Source organism: Strongylocentrotus purpuratus, unplaced genomic scaffold (assembly GCF_000002235.5).
Source record: "Strongylocentrotus purpuratus isolate Spur 01 unplaced genomic scaffold, Spur_5.0 spur5_contig_817, whole genome shotgun sequence".
In the NCBI taxonomy this organism is placed as follows: Eukaryota; Metazoa; Echinodermata; class Echinoidea; order Camarodonta; family Strongylocentrotidae; genus Strongylocentrotus; species Strongylocentrotus purpuratus.
In genome coordinates, this window is record NW_022145521.1 from 813,505 (window position 1) to 832,565 (window position 19,061).

Genomic DNA, 19,061 nt, shown 5'->3' on the forward strand with positions numbered 1-19,061 from the left:
GATAAAATAAATAAACAAATTGAAATGCTTCAAATAAATGAATCTATGTCGTAAAAAAAGACCTGTTTTGATTTCTTAGTGATAAAATGTACAGAATTTGAGTTTGCCATGTACATGTATTTAATGTATATAAATAAATCTTTTGTACAACATTAATTTCCTTTCACTATTGTGTTTTGTACATACCTTAGATTATGCTCTCAAACTAGTAGTGTAAAGGCACACTTCCTTTATATTATATAACCCCCCCCCCCCCCCACGTCCATACTGCCTCCTGGGATGTAATAAGATTATCTGAGACCCTTTGAAAAAAATAGTGTTCACATTCGTATTAGACTACAAACTAGCAAGAAAAAAAAGGTCGGTTATCATAAAATGTTTTGTATTATGCAAAAGTGCAAAGCCATATTTTACAGAAAATGTTTTCAATAGGCCAAGCTCTTGTGTTAAATAGATCTGGTACATGTATTTTGAAGGAGAGGCAGACTGGGAAATCATTTAGAACGTCAGAACGATCACTACAATCACTCAACCACCAGCTATGATGCAGTTTGCATGGAGCGTGGAAAGTAGGCGCTCATCAGAGGGGGTTGTCCCTGGCCACCCCCAGCCCCAGCCCCAGCCCCAGCCCCGGCCTGCTCCCCGGGCTTGCCCTGCACCATCCCTCCTCCTCCTCCTCCCTTGGATCCTCCTGGGATGGAAGGGACACGCCCTCTGACGGCAGGGGGGTGTGTCTGGGAGAGGGGCCTGTGTTGGACCGTAGAATGAAAGGGGTAGCTCGGTGGAGGTGCCATTCTCATCGGGCCAGCTTGTTCCTGTCTCTGCAGGTATTTGGGATCCAGTGCAGGGCTGTAAATGAAACCAAATGTGAAAGACTTTAATGTTGGTAGGTCTTACTCTGCACAAAATATTTCTAAACTGCAATGAATAAACCACCGGATTAGTACTTGGACTGCATTTCCGACTCATTACATAATATCAACAAAACCGAATTAAGGAACCTAGGCTTGCCCATACATTAGCCCATGTCCAATGAAGAGTTCAAATTAATCCAAATGGAACTTTTCCCAATTCAAGGAAAAATTCTGGGGCTTCTGCATCTTGCAATTGATTGAGGAACTTGCAAACTGTTCATGCGACAAGTCCTGGACTTGTCATTCACTCATTCAACATAATCTGTACATGCTCATCAGTGTCTTAGTCAAGTGGTTAACACTTTAATGGAGTTTGAAAGGTTGTGGGTTCAAGCCCAGACTTGGCACTAGTGTGTTTTGGGAATACAGTACATTGTAGCTATATTTCCCCCTCTCTATTCAGGTGTTAAATGAGCACTAGTAGGAAGGAATTTAGAATTAAATATACTTGTACATGCTTATTTGTTTACTATGTAAAGCGCATAGAGAAACTTTCATTTATTATGCACTTAATAATTCAATCTTACCATTATTATTCCCTCAATGCTGTGATCACCTAAATTGGGTAGCCTAGCTAGAGTCAGGCTAGTGCTTGAGCAACCTTGAGCACCTTGCATGATGGAAAGATTGCCCTCCCAAAAATAAATGTCCAATATAATAATAATAATAATTATTATTATGTAGTAAAAGCCATTTCTTACCTAGCATGAGAGGCATGTTGGATGGCACTTAGACCAGAGTGGGGTGTGTTGAGAGGTACACTGGGGTTGGTAGAAGGGGTGGAGGTGAAGGCGTGGCGGGGTGGAGCACCGGTGCTGCTGGTGGTAGGGGGCACTCCTATGTTTGCTCCTGTTGGCTGATAGACTACCTACAAAACAAAAAAAATTGATATTTGGTTGCATTGCAAGCAAGGAGTTTTGTGGCTCTCACTTAATTTCATGTATATATAACGCCAGATATTCAAAACACATCCTTCAAATGTAACGGAATGATAATGATATGAATTTTTCCAATGCAATGAAGAACTATTTCTATGAAAAATAGTAAGGAACCACAATAAAGGCTATAATTTCTAAATCCCAGATTAAATGGATGATAACACCAAAAGACCAATTATTTGGATTGTATATATCAATGACCAGAACCAGAGGTTTCGGTTTTAACCCAAAGGTGATAAAAGGTTTTAGTTCTGGTAGTCAACATACTGAAATTCAAAATTTTGTTGTTGTAGCGTAAAGGCCGCACCCCGACTTTTTGATATTTTTTCTTCCAAAAACACTGCGGCCTTATCGCCGGCAAATACGGTACACAAATTGAAAATTGCTGGAAAATTACTTTCCTCAAAATATTTCTGATTCTTACACTTCTACAACAATCACACTGTACCATGTCAAGTATAAACAAGCGAACTTCCTTGTTAAAATTAAGAGATTTTCCTGTTTAGAACTTACCCCTGCTGGTTTATAAGAGGCGACTGGTTGGGGTCGAGATGGGGGCTCAAACGTGCCATGGCGCTGGGACAGGTGGACCTCATTCACCTGCTTGTTCAACCAGTTGATTACTGAAACACACAAGATGAAAGTATTTTAATGAATAGACTCCCATCGAACATATTTAAGAAAGAGGTCAAATGGCTTACCTTTAAGTGAAAAGTAGAGTGGACAGTGTGCACTGTCATCTACCTGTAACTGGGAAAGGCAAAATGTAGAGGTGGCCAAAAATTGGCAACTCTGTGATATATTTTAGGAGCTCCCCTAAATCTTAATTAAACATGCATCCTAAATGTCATTATTGCAAATAAGTTTCTATTCAACCCCTGTATGTCAAAAAATCTATCCTGTTATCAATTACAGAAAAAAACGAAAGTTTATGAAATGTTTTGTACAGAGCGAATAGGAAAGGAGCTCACAAGATACCTCGCAGTGTTGCCAATTTGATTGATCGTAACTTCCAAAATTAATAACTTTTTTCTAAATCTAAATTTGCTAAAAAATTTACAGACCTGCTTCTCTCATTTGTATGCTTAACTATTAAAACCAACTCAATATCAGTGTGGACTTCCACTTTAAATCTGAATAGCACATACACGTAGCAGCATTCTTCATACCATTTTCATTTGTCTTCAACAACTGTTTGCTCTCCTCCAGCTTGGTAGTGGTCCTCTCTAGAGTTTCTTTCAATCTTTCATTCTGTAATTATAAAGATAAAATGCCCAAAATGACTTCACACTTCCTTAATAACAGACTAAATGAAATAAAATTAAATACTTGCGTAGGTAGATGTAGTATTGTGTAAATCGTGTAAACAGTCATGGTTTTAAAAGGGGGGCAATTATTTATTTTTAAAGGTGTCTTATTTGAAGAATCTTTATATCAATCACCTTCATAGTGCAAAAAAGGGCCATATATTGAATGTACATCTGACATGAGTAAGAATTAATTGTTACTTTGTATGAACAATTTATACATTCTTTTCAAACAATCACTAATTATGAAAACCTTAAAGAAGAATACAAACGCGAACCCAATTTCTCCTTTTCTGTTTTCCATGATATCTGTTGAGTGCAAGAAGGTAGTCAATTATTGCTAGCACTGTACAAAGAGTTAATGCCTCTCTGACTCTCAGAAGAGGACCCAATTCCTTGATAATTGTTACCTCAGCATCCACAGAGTCACATTTCCTCTTCAGGTTATCTCTGTCTTCCTGCATGGAGTGCAGTGTGTGACTCTTCTCTTCAATCAGCTTCTCTTGCTTGCTTGTAACTGTGTTCTTCAGCTTCATCTGCAAATATCAAAGGTTTACAAAAATGGAGATAAATGTCAACTTTTTGAAAATTCTGTATACTTTGACAATAATTTGGTACTTTGACACGATAATTTGGTACTATGACATGATAATACTATGATACGATAATTGGAACATTTCTGTCAAAACAATGTTTTAGTTTCAATTTCAGTATTATTTTTCAGTTCCAACAGAACAGTAATTTTGACAAGAAATCAGATACCTAAACAACTCAACATTCAATAATATACATTTTTACATGGTTTAAAGTTATGAAATTGTTTTTTTAATAAGTTTTGTTAAGATAAACCTGTGGAAATGGAGGGATCCACTGAAAAGCAGAGCTTGTAAAATGTGGATCCCTCAAAATAATGACAAACATAATTTTTGTAACATGTAAGTATAGTGACTTGAAAAAAATATTTGTCCCTGTGTAATCACCAACATTTCTCAACTTTCTCTTGAGAGAAAACAAAAAATTCTATTTTTTATCAAAACGTGATCAATGAAACATCCTACCTTTGCTACTGCTGCTTTCAATTCTCCTTGCAGTTTCCGTATGATCTCATTTCCCTGTGGTTTTACAAAGAAAAAGGGGGTAATCAACCATTTACAACACTGCAAAGTAACAACAAAAAACTGCTGACGATTTCAAAGAAATATCAGTAATATTCAAGTCTCCTGGTATGTTGTTAAAATGCACAAGTTACAACTGACTTGAAAAGAAAGAAAACCACAACAAAATTAACCAGCAATATTTATTTTAAATATTTGATAAGTTTTTATTGATCCAATAATATTTTTACATCCAACATGGACATACATCGTATTACAAATATACAGACATTTATACCCATGTAACAACAATAAATCAAAGAAGAAATCAAATGGATCTAAAGTATATAGAATACACTGTAGAAAACATCAGTGATTGTCAAAATACCCCCCCCCCCCAAAGAAAAAAAAAAGGATTTCAGTCAATGTTCTCTCATCTGCTAAACTGCTTAAATAGGATTATATCCTATAAACCAGCAATATACATATACAAGTATGACAATTATATCCAGTAATACAGCTAAAGGTATGTTTTGCAAATGCATATCATCATTTCAAGCTTGTTTCTTGCCGTAAGAAATACAAACTAAATTGCAGTAAATTGAATAAATACCTTTAGAACCTCTTTAGACGTTGATTTGACAGTGCTTTCTAGTTTGACAAGGAGTGCTTGCTTCTGGTGAACATTCTCTTCTAGTTGAGCCTGGGAAGAAAAAAAAAACATGATGTAGTTTAACTCTTGGTATTGGTTTATACTCGATAGGATGCAACAAAAGACTATGCCAAGTCTTACTGTTTCCTTGTGATGCACGTAACAAACTCTTTAATCACTAATTATAACAATTGATGTCAAAAATATCCTTGTGCAAAAGATGTTACCTGTGGATGTAATATGTAGCAAAACGAATACAGGTGCCCAAAACTTCATACAGCCCCTCAGCAACCTTGCCAATTGTATGTCCCTGGACTTCTTCTTGGGCCATGTTGAAGCGCTTCAGATGAAAACTGTACATGATTAAATACTTTGAAGTCCATTGGTGGCTTTAAGGGTGGGCAGTGGTCAGTCAAGCCTGATTTCACATGGTCGTCTTTGAATGCCACCTAGGCAGTCCATTGACCTTGGAAATGCCGATTTTGCTACATGGAATAAATGTTCCAAACTTCAACACTTTAATCCATGTGCCAACAAATAGTCAATATGTATGTTAAACAGCGGAAGATCTGTCTGATTTTTTTCCTAACCATTAAGGTGATAGATCCAATAATTTTGGTTAAATTCCACATTACCTTGCTTTCATTGGCAGCCTCTAGTAGTTGAGCAGACTTGTCAGCGAGAGCCTGCTTGTCTCCAACTTCTTGTTCCAGGACGGCTAGCCGTGTGCTGAGCTGACCAACGGTCTGTCCTCGGTCAGTGTGCTCGGTCTCTAGACGGTCAGTGTGACGTCTCGTGGACTGGAGCTCCCGCTGAGCTCGCTGGTAGTCCTGAGTGGGAGATTATAATAATAATAAAGATTGCTTTATTAAGCGCATAATAAACGGAAGTTTCTCTATGCGCTTTACAAGGTAAAAAATAAGATTGAGAAAAAAGATTGAGGAATGATGAAAGAGCACTATTAAATTTCCTCATGATGCATTATTATGGTTTATACAACACAGAAGGAACCCAGGCATTTGTTGGTCAATGCGCATCACCTGAACTAGTACTTTACTATTCAGTGTGTGCAACTTTCCTCCATTCCCTAGCATGTCAAATCATACTTGGACCATCTATACCCATCTTCGCTATGAAGTGAGAGATTGTATTTTAACCCAGCTAAGTCAAATAAATTGTTCATATGTGATTGGTGACTTCATCAACACTGTGAATGAAGGCCATAAAATATGGAAATGTTATCTAAATTGGAATAGAATTATGTTTTCCCCATTAAGAGGATCGTTGAGGGAACACATAAGGCAGATTTTTCTAACACTTTCAATTAGTGAGATGGAAAATGTTTTATTTGTCTACTGCACTACACCTACATGAACAGTATATAATGCCTTTGTCTACCTCTTCTAACATGTGCAGCTTGCTTCTGAGTTCTTTGATGGTCGACTCTTGGGCCTGCCTTCTTTCATGCATCTCCTGAAAAAAAAGATAATCAAACGTAATTACAATATCATCAGAGATCCTGAATCTTTCAAAATTATATCTTAGGGAATCTATGGTATCTGCATGTCTGCCCCCCCCCCCCCTCCATTCAATGATCTTTCTCTCCCCCTTTCTTTTTTTTTCTTCTCCTTTTATCAAAAACAACTTCACATCAAGCTGGAATTCTGGGGTAACTCTTCCCTGTAATATTGCCTGTAATTCTGCTCTGCAAGACTGCACCTTGTCATACTCTATCATTTCTTTTGAAATACTTAGTGAATGCTCATTAAAGGGATAGTTGAGTTCTGTTTTCAGACCACGAATGCCTTCGAAGTGCATGGTTATTGCTCTTATTCTCATCTATGACATTTCTAGTGTCCTTTCAGAACCTAAAATTGATATGAAGGTAAATTTAGACACCAAAATGTGTTTTTTTTCAACAGCTTTTTCAAATTATCTAATATTTGTGGTGGTACACAAGTACTAGAAATCATTATATTTATGGATATTTCAGCCGTCTCTGAACTGATTTTGATTTTGTCAATTTTTGCCAGTTTATGGACCTCATCACATCCCTTAACTTGAAGCAACATGTGTCCTTTCCTACACATCAAGGTGGTCACACACTTGACCTCATTCTTTCTCGTGACACTGAAAGTTTCGTCAGCAATTTCGGCTTCACCAGCTACCTTCCATCTGATCATGTAGCTGTTAAATGCTCCCTGCACATACGTAAGCCTGGATCTGTGAAAATCGCCATCAACATGCGGAAAATTCGTGATATTAACATTGAACATTTTCGCAATGACATTCTGCAATCTGAGTTGTGTGTCTCTCCATCAAATGACACGAACACCCTTATCCATCAATATGAGCGTGTCCTTTCTGCTCTTCTCGATAAGCATGCTCCGATGATCTCATGTATAGTTGGATGTCATCCTAACTCCCCTTGGTTCAATGACGAGCTCCGTACTGCAAAACAACAACTTCGGGCACTGGAAAGGAAGGCCTTTTCTCCAAGGGGCCTGGAAATCGACCGTCAAATTTTTAGAAGTGCCTCACATCAATACAAAAATAAACTATCATCTGCCAAAAAGCGGCACCACATAGATCAGCTGAAAGACTGCAGTAACCGTGAACTGTTCAGAAAAGTGGATCAACCCTACCCGCCCACGATCTGCACAGGTCCTTCCAAGTAATCATGACAGTGCAGTTCCTCTTACTGAGCGGTTCCTTCAATTCTTTGCTGAGAAAGTCAACAAGATAACTGAAGAACTGCAGTCATCATCATTACCTACTGTCACTGATCGACTTCCTGAACACCAGACAACTTTTTCATTTGACAAATTTAAGCATGTCACTGAAAAAGAAGTGTTGCAAGTTATCACTAACTCTACTTCAAAGACGTGTAATCTGGACCCAATCCCAACTCACCTGCTAAAGAAATGTCTTCACGAACTTACACCTGTCATAACTTTTGTTATTAATGAGTCATTTAATAGTGGTTGTTTTCCTGAAAAATTCAAACCTGCAAATATTGTACCAATTCTCAAAGGCTTGAAATGTGATTCTGATGTACTTAATAATTACCGCCCTATTGCAAACTTGAAGTTCTTTGCTAAGACATTAGAAAGAATGGCAGCTTTACAGCTGCAACGGTACTTAAAGGGGTGGATCGCCAGTTTCCATGTGCAGAAGGCCATAATTCGCTGACACCAGACTTGGTGGAAATACCATTAATGGGGGTACAAATTTGCACACAGCAAACCCATAGTCCAGTCAAGAATTACCCCCTAATCTCTCGGAGAGCTCGAGAGTCTTCGGGCAATTCAAAGCATTACATAAGGTCCAATGGTCATAAAACTAACCCTGGTGATTGACAACACCTGTTATTGGGTAAACACCCGAACGGTGTCGAATTCCCCATGAGAGCCGACTACTCAGTGACTTTAAATGATCATGAACTCCACGCAAAATTTCAATCTGGTATAGATCATTCCATAGTGTTGAAACTGCCTTACTGCGAATAACAAATGATGTATTGTTGACACTTGATAACGGTGAGGAAGTCATACTAGTCCTCTTAGATTTCTCGTCTGCGTTTGACACCATAAAGCATGATGTCTTGCTGCAACGATTGTCGCAAAAGTTTGGTATTCGCAGTGGGGCACTCGACTGGATTGAGTCTTATTTGACAAATCGTAATCACACTGTTGTTATAGGAAATGAACAATCGTCTAGTTATTGTATTTCTCAAGGGGTACCTCAAGGTTCAGTGTTAGGTCCCCTGTTGTTCACACTTTACACTGCTCCACTAGATTCACTAATTGACAGTCATAAGGTTCATAAAATGTTCTACACTGATGACACTCAATTGTATATTGCATTTAAACATTCAGATGTACAAGATGTTATTTCTCAAATGGTTGACTGTGTTCAAGCAATTGAATGGTCACAAATCAACGGTCTTAAGCTCAACAGCAACAAGACTGAATTCCTTCACATATCTTCACGTATTCGTTCTACAGATCATATATCATTCATTGACTTAGATGGCACACAGGTTAACTCTGTAAGGAAGTGTCGTAATTTGGGTGCGATATTTGATGATAATTTCACCATGGATAAATTTGTTTCACAGAAATGCAGATCAGCATCTTTTGCACTACACAAAATTGGGAAAATTCGCAATCTGATAGATAGACACACTACTGAACGCTTGATTCATGCTTTTGTGGCGTGTCATCTTGATTTTTGTAATAGCCTCCTTTCTGGGATTTCGGCTCGTCAAGTGCAGAAGATGCAGGTTGTGCAGAACTCAGCAGCTCGTCTTATTTATCGTATTAGGAAACATGAATCTGTGTCTCTTATTTTAAGAGACTTACACTGGCTACCCATTCACTCTCGCATTTTATTCAAAATATTGTTGTTAGCTTATGAATGTTTTTATGATTTTGCGCCTCCTTATTTGATAGAGCTTTTAACATTGTACACACCTTCTAGAAATCTTCGTTCTAATAAGAAAAAATTGTTTGTTATTCCACCAATGATGACCAGGTCATATGGTGAAGGCAGCTTCGCTCACACTGCCTCAACTTCATGGAACAATCTCCCGGAACATCTAAAAAACATTGACTCCATTGTTAAGTTTAAGATTGCTTTAAAGACGCACTTATTTAACATTTAATTCATCCATTTTGTCTGTTACCCAGTACGCTTGTCTTTGTATTCTGTTGTGTTTTTCTTTAGAGCGCTTAGGGACATGTTTTAATACTATGTGTTATGCGCTATACAAGAACGGTTAATTATTATTATTATTATTATTTCAAATTGGACACCCAGTTTTTTATTATCTCACAAAAAATATATTTGTGTAGTGCCTTCTGCAACAGAAGTCAACTATCCCTTTAAGCAATTGTAATCAGATCAGCTACACCTAAGATAAAACCAGTTGAAAATATTGGAAATTATTTTACTGCCTACATCATATAAAGTAAAGTGCATTACCCTATTAACTGCCTGTAGTTCTGCAATGCGAGACTGCATCTTGTCATTCTGTTTCCTATGCTTCTCCTCTAGTTCCTGACACTGTGCTGAACTTTGCTTTTCAATATCCCTTTGCATCTGGAATAAAGACCAAAGGAAGGAGGAATAAATATTAAATAAGGATATAAAATTGTGAAAACCAACATCACCCAGCTTATAAACATAAATTTTGTTTCATTTTGGAGTAAATTAAATGGCAGTGTGGGATTTGGGGGTAAATTGTTGAACTTGGGCAATGTGATTTGAAAATCAATCAATTAACCTTTTTTTTCCTTGTCTCACGTTTCTTACAGGAAAAATATTTGAGTCCTGTCATCTGAACAGTCAATAATAATCAAAAAAAGATCCACTTCTTTTTGTTTAATATTACATCCTTTGTTTCTTCATTTTGTTATCTTTTAATTTTTTGTTTGTTTGCTGTATTTTTATATTCAATTTGATGTCTATATATGATTAGTTTAATGTTGGTAACACGGGCTTGCTAAAAAGCAGGCTGTGAGTTTACTGTAATTGAATAAATTCAATTCAATCAATCAACACACAAAAATCATTTATGAGGATCCAGGTAAGACCCAATGAATGGTCTCGATCCTGAAGGATCCAGATTGAGACATAAGGCTCCAGGTAAGACCCAATGAAGGGTCTCTTGAAGGATCCAGATGGAGACATGAGGATCCAGGTAAGACCCAATGAAGGGTCTCTTGAAGGATCCAGATGGAGACATGAGGATCCAGGTAAGACCCAATGAAGGGTCTCCTGAAGGATCCAGATGGAGACATACCTCTAGAGCCTTCTGTCTCTCCTCAGCAAGCTCCTGCTGATGCTTGGCCTCCAGGCTGTCAGACTGACTGCTCCACTGGCCTCTCAACCGCTCCAACTCACTGCTCCTGGTTTGGAGTATCTAAACAAATAAAGAGGCAGAACCAAGATATCATTGGCTGCTTGTCTCAAAGTACCAAAGACCGGCGAAGTTTTAGCTCATTATTTCATTATCATAATGATAATCATTATGATCAGCAACTTTTACATGATTCATCATCGTCATCAGTGTAACCATTATCATAAGTATCGTCATCATTATCAGTATCGTCATCATCCTCATTATCATCATCGTCAAAATCAGCACCACCACTTTCCAGCATCATCATCATCATCATCATCATCATCATCATCATTGTCACCATCATCATTGTCATCATCATCATCGTCACCATCATCATCATCATCATCATCATCGTCACTATTATCAACTTTACTTTCATCAGCATCACCACAATGATCATTACCACCATGACTACCATAGGTCTACAGCTTCATCATCATTATGGATTTAATTGACTATTTACCTCTTGCGTTTGTTGCAGCTGATGTGTCAAGGAAGATTCTTTGCTACTCAGATGAGCTTTAAGCTGCTTGTGATCCTCCTGTTGAGATTTAAATAATAATCAAACAACATATTAACACTGCTCATTCTACTTCTGTACAGTGGAAGAATTCAGAAAAGATTTTTTAATCCATTGTGATCATAACTGGACTGATAGAGAAATATTCAGTGAAGACATATGTGGATAACAACCAGGAACATGGTACACCTGTAAGTGTTATTAAAGATCTAGGTCTACTCTTTGACGGACGTAATGGGAATTATTAACCGTATCAGACATCTGAGCAGGGCAATTTTTAAATGTTATTGCCCTCAAGGTTTGATGGATAAGTCAAAAAATTACAATAAGTTAGTCCGCTCAGAAAGTCAACGGATTTTGTGTGTAATTTGGAGGGCAATATAGGTTATACAGTAAACCAATGCGCAAATATTTTAGCCCGCTCAGAACAGTCAATGGGATTTGTGTATAATTTGGCGGGCAATATAGGTTATACAGTAAGTCAATGGACAAATATTTTAGTCCGCGCTGAAAAGTCAATGGCAAAAGGCGTGTTAAACTAGTGAGCAATAATATAGTGCCAGTTGTAATTTAAATCGCGCATCAGCTACTGTAATTTACATCGTGCATCGCGTATAAGAAAATGCGCACTTTGCGCGAACTCCATTGTGACGTAACAATCACACCCTAGGCAAACTGTTTGCAGTGTATCGAAAATCTGTCAAACACCGGATGAACAGTGCTGGTTTGACAATGTTTTTGCAACTTCTAATGCTAGGAAACCCTGTGTAGCCTACATAATTTAAGAGTATAAGATAGTCAGAGTTTCTTGTTTGCTCTAGATGTCTGATGTGGTTAATAATAGTAATATTGACTGCCTAATTCAGGGCAATACGACTTGTCATATATCACCCTCACCTACGGTTCGGGCGATATATGTCGTATTGCCCAGAAGGCAGTCAATATTACTTCATGATTTCCCCTCTTTAGATGTAGCAAGTTGAGGCAATTGGACTGATATCACTTAATTTTAGAGACAAAAACAAGTTGATTGATAATTTGTTTGCCCATCATAGTACATTTTGGTGCTCTGAGCAAGAAAGAGATAATGTTAGTTTTCAAACATAGGAAAATCAGGTACATATTATATATCAGTGACTATTCAAAGTGGTTTGAAGATGAAACAGAAGTAGGAGATCCACTTAATAAATGACGGATACCATGCCAGATTAAAACATGGCTTATCTGAGGTATTACCTGCAGCAACTTGAGGCACTTGGCTAAGTATCTCTTGACTTCTGGATCTGAGCCCGGTTTGAGACTGAGTGAGAGATGAGTGAGATGCTTGAAAGGGTTGGTCTCAACTACACCAAGCTGAGCTAGGCCATGAGACGAGCCGGCTAGATCCCCTGACTGATTCAGCTGAAGCACAAACCTATGGGTATTAAAAAGTCCAAAGATATGAAAAATCAGATGAGTGAGATGTTTTAAAGGGTTGGTCTCAACTACTGTACACTAAGCTGAGCCAGGCCATGAGTTCAGCTATTTAAATCCCCTGACTAGTTCAACTAAAGCATAAACCTTTGGGAGTTTTATGGTCCAAAGACATCAATTTTAAAATTACATCATGAAAAATCAGCCCAAAAGCTGTTGCACAGCACAATTATCCGAGTACAATATTGCTATGAAATATCTTCAACATTATTTCTTTAGTTCAGCCTCTATAATTTTATGGTAATTTTGTAAAGAATTATCAATAATCTTATGGCTTTCAGGAAATGTAATTCCTCCATTCTAAGCTGATGAATGAACAATTCAACTAGTTTCATAATGATGTCAAAATGTAAATAGAATGAAGTGTATAGATGGTCAAAAAGTCTTTACAAATAACCCCCTGCAAGCCTACTAGTTACAGCATACATGGTCATGTTTCCTGAAAATAAAGACATGTGCATATCAAACTTGTGGCAGCATGATATGAAATCATCACTAAATATATATACGGTACTAGAACTATGAAAATACATCTTCAACTTCAATCTCTAGACACTTACTTGCCATGCGCCTGGCCTTGGTTCTGTGCACATAACTGCAAGAGTTCAATGAACTTTTGTGGGAATGCACTAAAATCCACCAGCAACCCTTGCTGATTCTTCAACCTGTGATGGAATTTAAAAGGAAACAAGTACAATCATCGAAAATAATATCGCTAGTGATATTCGTTTGTCTCGCAATGTGGTCAATAAGGAATCTAAAAGATCACTATGTTTTGTGCGCTATCTGCAACACTTCGTCAGGTGATAAAAACTAATGTAAGTAAGGGTCTTTTATACTTTACGGGAGGACCGGCGGAGCGGTCTATAATTCGATCGATAATTGGAACAATAACGCACAATGCCTATTGGTCGACGCACACGGTGATCGACCAATCACCAGGCCGCTGGTTCGGCCGCTGGTTCGGCTAATGCACCAGGCCTATTGACCGACGCATACGCTGCTCAAGTGTCATGGCGGCGTAGCGTCCACATCCAAAATTCGGGGATAGCACACGAAACGTCGTGATCTTTTAGATTCCTTATTGACCACATTGCGAGACAAACAAATATCACTAGCGATATTATTTTCGATACTACATCTGCAATTAGTAATATATTTAGCATTAAGTACAATCATATTTTATATTTTATTATCTATTACAATCAGATGCATTTTATTGCAAGAGCTATCTTGATATGTGTCTAAAACATAACAATGACTCTTGATTAAACAAGGGTTTATGATCCAATAAGACTAAAAGTAGTTTTTCGAAAGATACAGGTGAAACAAATAGGTTATATTCTGAGTTAGCCCTTATTTTGAATGTTTTTGTAACCTCTACCCCTCAATTTGTATCCTTTTTTTACCCTTGAAACAAATCAATGTTTCAAACTATGATTGAGGTTTAAACCATCTGTATGAAGTCACATGAATAGGGTTGTTACTATTCTCAATTGTTAATCTCCAATTAAATATTTCTCTACAACCAAGGCCCCCATCTCACAAAAATGTCTTAAGTCTATGTTCATGGACACCCCACTGAAATATTTGATATAAAGTTTTATTGCATATTATGAAACTACACATTTCAATGGGGAGGTCCAGAAACTGTACATTGATTCTGTGAGACAAGCCCCTGGCTTGGAAAGTTGGAATGCCTTAAAGCCCCACTACACTAGTTTGGCCAGGAGGGATTAGACCTCCCTGCATGGTCACTGACAGGTGGTTATCTCATCAAATCAGCTCTCAATTAACGTAAGAAAAAAGGGACCGTGGGGGGACCAATGGTCACCGATTAGGCATTGTTTGCTATATAGAGGGCGCAAGTAGGAGTCAGTGGTGCAGTGGGGCTTTAAATGTTGTCTCTTACACTTGGAAATCCTCCTCTCCGAGGTGAAGATCGTAGAGAAAGAAAGGATCTGCGTCATCTGTCAATCTAACATGGAGCTCCTGGTGAGGGAAAAGGAACAGAATATCTTACAATAGTTGCAGCCTCAGGGCTCCCCACTAATACTCTATATGGGATACTGTACCTACTTTCCTGGACAATGCTAAGGACAATGGGTGGTATTCCGGTAGCGCGTACTAAGTTAGCGCGTACTTAGTTAGTTCACACTTTTACGGAGTGCCTGTTGCAAACTAATTTACCCTGTACAGATTATTTTAATCCTTCAATGAAAAGTGTCCAAAAAATTAATTTTGCAATGAAATAGGAAGAAAAAGATAATATGAGTATGAAATGAATTTCAACAAAGTCTTTGGTAGATTATCTTTGTCATGAATATTGAAGGAGGAAGATGAAACCTAGCATTCCATAGAAGTGTGAACTAAAATTCTTGTTTAGTCTGGACTTAGTCCCGGCTTAACTTATGAGAATACCACCCAATGCTAAGATTACCAAGAGTCCTTTTCAGGACTCCCCAATCCTCCCCCTCTCTCACATGGTGCAACTGCAAGCCTACTGTAAATGCTAAGGACTTGATCAAACAAGGCACCTTACAGTTTGTCCTTTGATATTTTCAAATCTTACCGGTATTCAATTCAGAAAATATGCAAATAGTAGATATTAACCTAATATCATAAGTCAGTGTTATATATCTACAAGTTATGCTTTATGTATAAAATCAACAATTCCATAGCAATAGCACTTTCTTGTGTTGCTTTTGGCGAGATGCCAAATAAGCATACCTTTCTGTGAATAGGTGATGTAACAGAAACCAGTTCAAGAAATATCCTGATTCCAACAGTCCTGAAAAATAAGGAAACAAAGTCAATGTCATGAAACATTACAAATTATAAAAAATCAGTCCTAGTTGGTGATCAAAATCCATGCTGATTTAAACCATCAATTTGTACAAAAATTGGTTTATTAGATTAAAAAATACGAGCAATTTAAGCTGTAGGAAAATATGAATTGAACAACCTTAAAATTAGTAGTATACACATTTACTTAGGGATTTATCAATGCTATCTGATATGCATGAATTGCCACAAACACTTGAATCACAACATAAGAGGGGGAAATCTCGTAACTTTCCCTCTGCCTGGCTGGAGCATTCCAACGTAAACAACTCTTCAGGCAGTCTCAGATATTCCATTTAAGTAAATTCTAGTCAAATTTACAAAATTTACAAAAATGAATGGCAAATTCATGCTGGTAGAATGCTAGACCGAATTTCTGTCTCTTTCGTTCGTTAAGCCTCTTATTTGGGTAGAGTCGGATCTAAAGAGAGAGCCGACCCTACCCAAATAAGAGGCTCTAAAAAGAGAGACGACCCTACCCAAATAAGAGGCTCTAAAGAGAGAGCCGACCCTACCCAAATAAGAGGCTTAACGAACAAAAGAGACAGAAAATTCGGTCTAGTAGAATGCTAGTGAAGATGACTGGCAAATAGACCTCACAAAACACTGCATGACACTTACAAGGCTCTGGTGACAACTTAAAAACAACAAAATCACACTTATGACTGGACTCAATTTTCAAATCATAAACAAGGACTTGTTTCACAGTTCATTTAAACAACTCAACAAATTATATTTTGGACCCCCAGTTTATAAAAAGAAAAAAAAAGAGAGTAGGTCTAGGTGACAGGTCTAGTCTGTACTTTGTAGAGCCCTGAAACGCAGACAGCCTACTCACCTATCGTCTTGGCCTTGTGATTTGAAGACAACGCTAAGAACTTGATCAAACATAGCACCTTCCATGTTGTTGTAGATCTATATTATAACCGCAGTCTAAAACTGAAAATCAGAGAGACAGAAAAGAATCATTCACAGACACATAGTCTATGAGTATGACAAAGACTAGATAAATTTAGATCTACAAAGTCAATGAAGCAAATTATCGAGATCTAGTAGTTGATGTAATATTGAGCAATCAGCAATGTTCATTCAAAGACAAAGAAACAAACTGAATTTAAAAAGTAGGCCTTGCTTAGAATCGGACCTTAGAATCAAGCTGGCTGGGCCAGTCGGGCAGCTTTGCCCTTGATCAGCTCCACGTAGATCTACAGTGGCATTACAAAGGCGAGCAGCAAGATTCACCCTCCAGAGATATCATCGTATGGCCATTGTCTCGGCCATGATTCAACATCTGAAATGGGAGAGCCTGGAGAGGAGAAGAAATGCTGCAAGCCTCCACCTCATGTACAAGATCCAAACAATGCACACCATTACACAGCACCCATGATTGCCAGCAACACACGACAGTATCACTCAAAAAAGTTGCTGGCTATCCCATCCCGCACCCAACTCTACCAGAACTCATTTTTCCCTCGGACAGTAACTGCGTGAAATGCACTTTCAAACTCAAAGATCACCCTTGCTAGAGGGCTTCAAGGGAGCGCTTCCACCCAGCATCTATTTCTAGACCAAGAACTAGATCTAGATGGATCTAGATGGACTTATGGATCCTGCCGAGTATCGTCGTAGTAGTAGAAGTAGAGTTACGGCGCTAGTGTAGCAAGGTATCCAAAATATAGCCTACTAAAACAGACCCCAAATTTTGTGGTCATCATTACCCTAACCCTAACCCTAACCCTAACCCTGGCCTAGAGATAATGATAAACACGAAATTTGGGGTCTAAAATTTGAGGTCTGTTTTAGTAGGCTATATTTTGGATACCTTGCTACACTAGCGCCGAAGTTACCAGTACAGCTACAGTCCACTGCACTGTCACTGTGTATCACAGGCAGCTCAGTACCGTCAGACAACGGTAGAGGACACTTAATTTACCCGGACCAGCGGCGCTGTCAACGGCTGTTTGGCTGGCTTACACTGCGCGGAGCGGCGGTTAACAATCTACTTTAGAAACGTCCGTTCCCGACATTCATTTATTCATATATTAAATAAAATGTGACATAAATTATGTGTGATATGATTCTTACTCTTAGAAGAAATATTGATAACAATTCTAAATAAATTAATAATATTTGCATACCTTTTTCATGAAACAACGGCTTTTCTTATTTTACTTCCTACGGCTCCGACTCGAGAATGAAAACAAGAAATCAAAAATCGCGCGTTGAGACTGAAGTAATTTACTATTTTCGGACACTAAGGTATCTTCAACAACAACAAAAAAACATTGTTGTTTGTCGGCGTTTCATTCTTTTTTAGAATATTTACGCCTTTCACTTTATTTCTTTTTTTCTTCTAATTTTTGGTACTTAAATTCATACTCTTCTCTTTTTTTTTTAGATAATATAATCTCAGTTATCAATATGTTGTTATAATATACCCTGTGATTTTTTTTCCCAATTAGGCCTGCTTGATGACACTGCAACTGCTATCATAATAAATTTTACTCGGGTGATTTACTTCGGGATATCCTATCATCAGATGAGCAATTTACTGATATTATGATTTTTCTCATTTCAGCATGCTGCTTGCTTAATTGGCTATGTAGGCTAAGTTTAAATTTACCATCGTCACCAAAGTACAAAATATAAGAATAAGTTATTATTTTGCTTGTACCTTGATGCCTATAGGATAGGAACATCCTTTTCTGTGAACTTTGTGAGCGACGAGAAAGATAGCATACTGCAAGAGGAAGAGATAGATAGAGAGAGAGAGAGAGAGAGAGAGATTTTGGAGGAGGGGGTGGGGCGATTGCATGACATTATTTCATTCGATCTCTGGCCATATAGACTGCATGAAAAATTGCATTTTTGTTGATTGTTGAATATATTACGTCTATAGACAAATTTATTGGGGCCGCGGAGGGTTTGGGGGCCGGGGGGGGGGGGGTGTTCATGTTTTGAAAATATCTCCGCGTTTACTTGACAAGAGTCTTCTTTTTCGTTGCTAGGCTTTTTCTTAAACCACATACATTAATAAGCCTATACGCTCGTTTGCCCTACTTTGCATTCGAAATAAAGAAAATTAAACGGAATAAAAATAGGCTTGTGATCAAGATCTCTATCTATCTCTATCTACAATATCATTGATTGATGCTCCTCTTTATCACATTTCTTATGGTAAGCCTATATTTTATGACACTTTACGACCTCTGTATTTTGTTTGTGCACAAGGACCGTCATATCTCGTCCATATTTTTGGGGGTATTATTTGCCTAATTTTGAAAATTTGATAATTATTGTCTATATAGACATAATAATAGTCAGGGGCGTCGCTAGACCTTTTTCAGTGGGGGGGGGGGGTGTAGAGGCCACAGATTACCGACAAAACTAGCCACCAATTACCGACAAATA

At 37.9% G+C, this 19,061-nt stretch overlaps 1 protein-coding gene across 2 annotated transcripts; it reads right to left on the reverse strand.

Annotated features, from left to right (window-relative positions):
- Nucleotides 1–245: 245 nt before the first annotated feature.
- On the reverse strand, nucleotides 246–17,866 carry LOC579197 (spindle assembly abnormal protein 6 homolog). 2 transcript variants are annotated; one of them, XM_030980163.1, is made up of 18 exons: nucleotides 17,789–17,866; nucleotides 16,489–16,589; nucleotides 15,537–15,597; nucleotides 14,719–14,798; nucleotides 13,367–13,471; nucleotides 12,570–12,747; nucleotides 11,277–11,354; nucleotides 10,712–10,831; nucleotides 9,892–10,008; nucleotides 6,304–6,378; nucleotides 5,541–5,735; nucleotides 4,867–4,956; nucleotides 4,218–4,271; nucleotides 3,570–3,695; nucleotides 3,022–3,103; nucleotides 2,366–2,475; nucleotides 1,616–1,782; nucleotides 246–849 (listed from the first exon to the last, which is right to left on the reverse strand). In XM_030980163.1, the coding sequence occupies exons 2-18, from the start codon at nucleotides 16,551–16,553 to the stop codon at nucleotides 540–542; spliced, it is 2,013 nt and encodes a 670-aa protein (XP_030836023.1). In that variant the 5' UTR covers nucleotides 16,554–16,589; nucleotides 17,789–17,866; the 3' UTR covers nucleotides 246–539. The 2 variants fall into 2 exon arrangements, with proteins under 2 accessions (XP_030836023.1, XP_030836025.1); XM_030980165.1 differs by lacking the exon at nucleotides 17,789–17,866 and adding an exon at nucleotides 17,498–17,608.
- Between the last annotated feature and the right edge of the window lie 1,195 nt (nucleotides 17,867–19,061).